Raw genomic sequence first — 5830 nt, forward strand, 5'->3', positions numbered from 1 at the left:
TAAAATCAATAATTAAATTTCTCATATTTGAGCTTGCTCCCTGAAGTGAAGGTCAGTGCAGACAGCGTAGAGAGATGGGCGGAGTGGCCAGAAGCCAAGTCAGGAATTCCACGTCGGCTGCTCCATCAGGAGGTGGGTGAGTTTGGTGGGTACATCCCATCAGGCCTGGGCTCCCTCTGCCCGACCAGCAGAGCTCACTGCAGGTGCATCCGTGGACTCATTTCCTGGCCTGTGGGGATGGAGGCGCAGACGGAGACATTGGCAGGCAGCGACGGTGCGAGGAACCAGGAACCAGGAAACCAGGAAACAGCCCAGGGGCTGCAAAAGGAAAGAATCCAACAGATGAAGGAGAGTCAGTCAATGACCCTTCCCTGAGCATTAGCCCAGCCCAGCCAGGAGCCCTCCAGGGCAAAGTGCCACCAGCGCCTCACATCCCCGTGCTGGAGAACATCCAGACGGTAAATCATCTTTAGTCTGGCAACGGAGGTGTTAATTCTCCAAAACCTATTGCTCCAGGGGACCCTGCCAACTCCACTGCAGCCCAAGGCTGGCTGCATAGCAGGGGAAGAGTGCAGTGGGCCCAGTCCCCCAGCCCCTGCCACTGATACCCCCTGGCTGCTGGGACAAACACAGGGTGGAGGGCCCTGCTGCCACTTCTGCCTCTCCGGAGGATAAGGGGAGGACAGCCCTTCTGCTGGACCTCAGGGGAAGAGGCCCCTGCTGCCACTCCTGAGCAGAGGAGGGGCCCTGCCACTGCTCCCAGGCAGAGGGTGGGGGGCCCTGTCATTGCTGGGGGGAGAAGGGGAGCCCCTGCCTGCCCAGACACCCCCCAGCCTAGCCCAGACCACAGCTCTTGTACGCCCATGTGGCTAATGCCTGGACTGCATAATCCAGCCCTGTCTGATCCAGTTACTCTCATCTTCCCAGGAATCACTTTCTCCCAGCAAGTCGTGACCCCAGAGACATCCAGAGCATAACGCTTCGTTCCCCAGGGGGCTTTGTCCCTGGGCTGCAGCATTAATGCCGCTCATGCTAGTTCCTGTGCTCAGCCCAGCGCAAATTACAGGAAAGCAACAGGTACCCTTTGCTCATCGTGGAGAGGAAGGAGACAAGGAGGAAGGCAGCAATCAGCACCTTCTTCAGGAAGAGCCCGATCCAGAGAACTGGGATGGGAGCTCGCCCTCACCGCTCACAGACACGGCCGTGCCAGCGCCGGATCTGATCTCCGCATCGGGTCCCGACCCCTTCTTAACCTTCACACAGCGATAGGACCCGGCGTCCGTGGGGCGGGTGTCACTGACGCGGATGGTGAAGTCTGTGTCAGAGCCACTCACAGCCCTCGTCACCCGGTGGAATGATCCTGTAGGTGCATAAACAAGCTGGCGGCCACTACCTGAGCCCTTGAACCACTTCACGGGTCTTACTGGAGTGACCCCAGTCACAGAGCAGGTCAGCGTGAGAGTCTCTCCCGCTGACATCCACACATTGCCCTGGGGCTGCAGCAGCTAGAATTTCTGGGGCCCAGCACCTAACACAGAGAACAGGCCAGGCGGAGAGAGGAGAGACAGACATTTTATTTGGACAGCCTGAACTGAGTATCAGGGATCAATGCTATTCTGCTGGATGCCTGAGTCTGAGCCCTGTTGTTTGAGACACTTGTTCTCATGTCTACCTGGAACTGGGAGCCCCGCACAGGTGAGAGAATTACTGAGGGAGATGGAGAGGATGCTACAGCTTATGTTCAGGGGAGAGTCTGTGATGTTACCCCCCCCAGGATGCCACTTGGAACTGGGGTACCACTGAGCCCACCTGACCCACCAGCCTAGATGTTAGAAAAATGTGAAGTAAATGGGGTACCGACTAAACAATACTACAACAGCAAAATGAAAAACAGCCATCAATTGTAACATGTGTAAATAGTAGTAAACCCACCCCATAGCGTGCCAGACAACCCGGACCCAGCCTTCCTGCGCCCATTATAACAGGAAGCCTAAAACACTAGCAGCATATAGAGATAGCCTGACTGGTGTGAAGAGCTTCAGAATATGCTTGCTTGTTTAGCCCCAATAAACCTATAGCATTGCCTGCAGCCTGGACTCTGGGCTGTTATTTTCCGGCGAACTGTGTCTGGGGACTAAGAGGGAGGAGGGAGCTGGACCCCTGCCAACACTGGGCTCTCTTTAACTGTACTGCTATGACAAGCTGCAGACCCGCTCCCAGTCTCATGCTTTCACCAGCACACATACAGGTAGAAACATCCAACTGTTGTAACCTGCAAACAGGCTTTCTGCCTGTACCCTGCATGGTAATGCTTCAGCTAAGGCCTGATGTTGGCATTCTGTCATCTGAGAGAGACAGTGGGAATTGCAGCCTAGGATGTAGATGGTTTGCAATGTCTCATGGGACTGAATAGTCCAATCCAAGATTTGCATGATCTTTGGCAGTTGTTGCAAATGTCTATGTCTTGGTTGGAAGCAGCTTGCTTCCTACTGGCTCTTTTCTCTTCCAGCTTTGGGGGGCCAGCTCCTGTCATGGACTTTGATACCCTGATGGAGACGATGGCGCCACTTGCTATGATCACTTACCAAGACTTCCCATTGGTCAGGATCAATTCCAAATTCCTTCATATCTCACTTGCATATCTCTGTCAAGGTTCCTTCCCCACTCTGAACTCTAGGGTACAGATGTGGGGACCTGCATGAAAGACCCCCTAAGCTTATTCTTACTATCTTAGATTAAAAACTTCCTCAAGGTACAAACTTTGCCTTGTCCTTGAACCCTCTGCTGCCACCACCAAGCGTTAAACAAAGAACAGGGAAAGAGCCCACTTGGAGACGTCTTCCCTCCAAAATATCCCCCCAAGCCTTATACCCCCTTTCCTGGGGAAGGCTTGATAAAAATCCTCACCAATTTGCATAGGTGAACACAGACCCAAACCCTTGGATCTTAAGAACAATGAAAAAGCAATCAGGTTCTTAAAAGAAGAATTTTAATTAAAGAAAAAGTAAAAGAATCACCTCTGTAAAATCAGGATGGTAAATACCTTACAGGGTAATCAGATTCAAAACATAGATAATCCCTCTAGGCAAAACCTGAAGTTACAAAAAGACACAAAAACAGGAATATTCTTTCCATTCAGCACAGCTATTTTACCAGCCATTAAACAAAAGGAAATCTAACACATTTCTAGCTAGATTACTTACTAACTTAAGGAGTTATGAAGAGCATTCCTGATCTGTTCCCAGCAAAAGCATCACACAGACAGACAGACCCTTTGTTCCCCCTCCCTCCAGCTATGAAAGTAACTTGTCTCCTCATTGGTCATTTTGGTCAGGTGCCAGTGAGGTTATCTTAGCTTCTTAACTCTTTACAGGTGAAAGGGTTTTGCCTCTGGTCAGGAGGGATTTTATAGTTCTGTATACAGAAAAGTGGTTACCCTTCCCTTTATATTCATGACAGTCTCTTTATAGCGAAGCTTGGGATGTCCTGTTGTTCTTATTCCCTCTAATAGATCCCCATATAGCATGTCCTTGGGTATGCGTCCATCTTCCAACCTACTCAGATGGCCCAGGCAGTGCAGTCATAGTTGCTTGAGCAGAGCTGTCACACTTGGTAAATTTGCCCTTTGAAGAACCTCTATGTTGCTGACGTTATCTTGCTATTTGGCGTTGAGTATGCAGTGTAAACAATGTAGGTGGAAAGCTAAGGAGCTACCCAGATACTCAGGTGCACACACACGTCTAGAGGATAAACCCAAAATTGTACTGTCTTGCGCAGCACAGAACATTATACAGCGCAAGCTCATGAAATTCGCCCCCTCCCTCAATGTGGAGGAAGATATGCACAGCTTTTTACCCCCCAGTTATGAATTCCAAATTCTAAACTGGTTTTAGAGAAAACAAAAAGAAGTCTATTAACTACAAAGGATAGATTTTAAGTGATTATAAGGGATAGCAAACAGATCAAAGCAGATTACCAAGCAAATAAAACACATAAGCTAAGCTTAAGATACTAAAGAAACTGGTTGCAAGAAGTAATTTCTCACCCTAAACGTTGTTTTAGGCAGATTGCAGAGATTCTTGAAGGCCAGCTGTACTTGCCCACAGCTTAAAATTTCAGATATTTCATTCACAGACTAGTCCACCTACTAGCCTGGGCTCAGCTCTTCTCCCCTCTCCCCCTCAGGCTTTGTTTCTTAGCTGTTTGCAGCAGTCATCTTGGGCAGGGAGCCAGTGAAGAACAAACCATGAGTATGACACTCCCCTGCCTTAAATAGATTTTACATATGGCGGGAATCCTTTGTCTTCCAGTGTGATTCCCACCCCTGGTCAGTGGAAAAATACTCATATTATCATGGAGTCAGTATCAGGTGACTTGATCACATGACCCTGCAGCCATAACTCAGAGTTAGTTTGCTGCATCCCCAGGAAGACTTCTCTGTGAGTGATAAACATCTTCTGAGACCTATTGGTCTCTCTAATGGCTCTTCCTCACAGCCAGCCATCTAGACTGATTGCATTCTGTCTGGTGGGCATTCCGCAGGTGTAAACACACATAGTCAATATTCCTAACTTCAGATACAGAAATTATACATGTATACAAATAGGATAATCATATTCAGTAAATCAGAATCTTTCCGATGATACCTCACATGACCCATCTCACCAAAAATACATCTTAGATCTGCTATAATTATATCATAAGCATATCTCTATGAAGAATATGGGGCATAGTGTCACAATGTCTCCTAGAAGAGCAGGGTTTGCAAGGCTGAGATAAAGCCAACCCTCCCAGACTCACTCACAGCAGAGCAGCTGGTGCCCCATGTTCTCTTGCAAAGTTTCATGCAGTCCATCCCTTTGAGTTCCATGAGATAAAGCATCCGTGCCAACATTGCTGGCCGAAGGATGCAAAGAGGGATGTTTGCACATTGTTGCTTGTCAGGATTCCACCATTTTTTTGGAGTTTTACCATTGACTGTAACGAGAGCAGGGCTGGGCCAATTCTGAGCCCTTTAAAAAATCCCATCATTGGATTGCAGCTCTTTGGGGAAAGAGCCATATATTTGCACAGCAGCTGCATCCAGCTGTGCTGGTCCGGACTCAGGCCTCTGAGCAGCATGGCAATACTAATACTCAATGCACATAGTTCTGAATTTACTCTAGAGAGGAAGTTGGGCTCTGAGGTTAATACTGTATTTAATAGGGCAGGGGGCTGGACCCACAGACAAGAATCACTGATTCTTTTCCAGTGGCTCCTCTGCAGGGTATCAGACATGCTAACCTGCTACAAACACAGACCCAGGTCTGAACCACATCCCCCAAAAGCTGCAGGCTTAACTGAAAACCGCTTAAGAAGTGCTCCTGCCTCTAGCACCCAGATCCCAATGGGATCCAAACCCCAAATAAATCTGAGCTTATACAGGGTAAACTCATAAACTGTTTGCCCTCTATAACACTGATAGAGAGATATGCACAGCTGTTTGCTCCCCCAGGAATGAATTACTTGCTCTGGGTTAATTAATAAGCAAAAAGTGATTTTATTAAATATAAAAAGTAGGATTTAAGTGGTTCCAAGTAATAACACACAGAACAAAGTAAGTTACCAAGCAAAATAAAATAAAACACGCAAGTTTAAGCGTAATACAGTAGGAAATTAAATGCAAGTAAATCTCACTCTCAGAGATGTTCCAATAAACTTCTTTTACAGACTAGACTTCCTCCTAGTCTGGCTCCAGCAATCACTCACACCCCCGTGGTTACTGTTCTTTGTTCCAGTTTCTTTCAGGAATCTCTTTGGGGTGGAGAGGCTATCTTCTGAGCCAGCTGAA

The 5830-nt window shown here is 48.0% G+C and overlaps 1 protein-coding gene across 1 annotated transcript; it reads right to left on the reverse strand.

The window, feature by feature from the left end:
* LOC122456535 (signal-regulatory protein beta-1-like) lies at positions 1 to 2627 on the reverse strand. The gene is made up of 3 exons (XM_043496085.1): positions 2586 to 2627; positions 1187 to 1505; positions 1 to 318 (listed from the first exon to the last, which is right to left on the reverse strand). The coding sequence occupies exons 1-3, from the start codon at positions 2625 to 2627 to the stop codon at positions 218 to 220; spliced, it is 462 nt and encodes a 153-aa protein (XP_043352020.1). The 3' UTR covers positions 1 to 217.
* Positions 2628 to 5830: the final 3203 nt, after the last annotated feature.

This window comes from Dermochelys coriacea, chromosome 13 (assembly GCF_009764565.3).
Source record: "Dermochelys coriacea isolate rDerCor1 chromosome 13, rDerCor1.pri.v4, whole genome shotgun sequence".
NCBI classification, from domain to species: Eukaryota; Metazoa; Chordata; order Testudines; family Dermochelyidae; genus Dermochelys; species Dermochelys coriacea.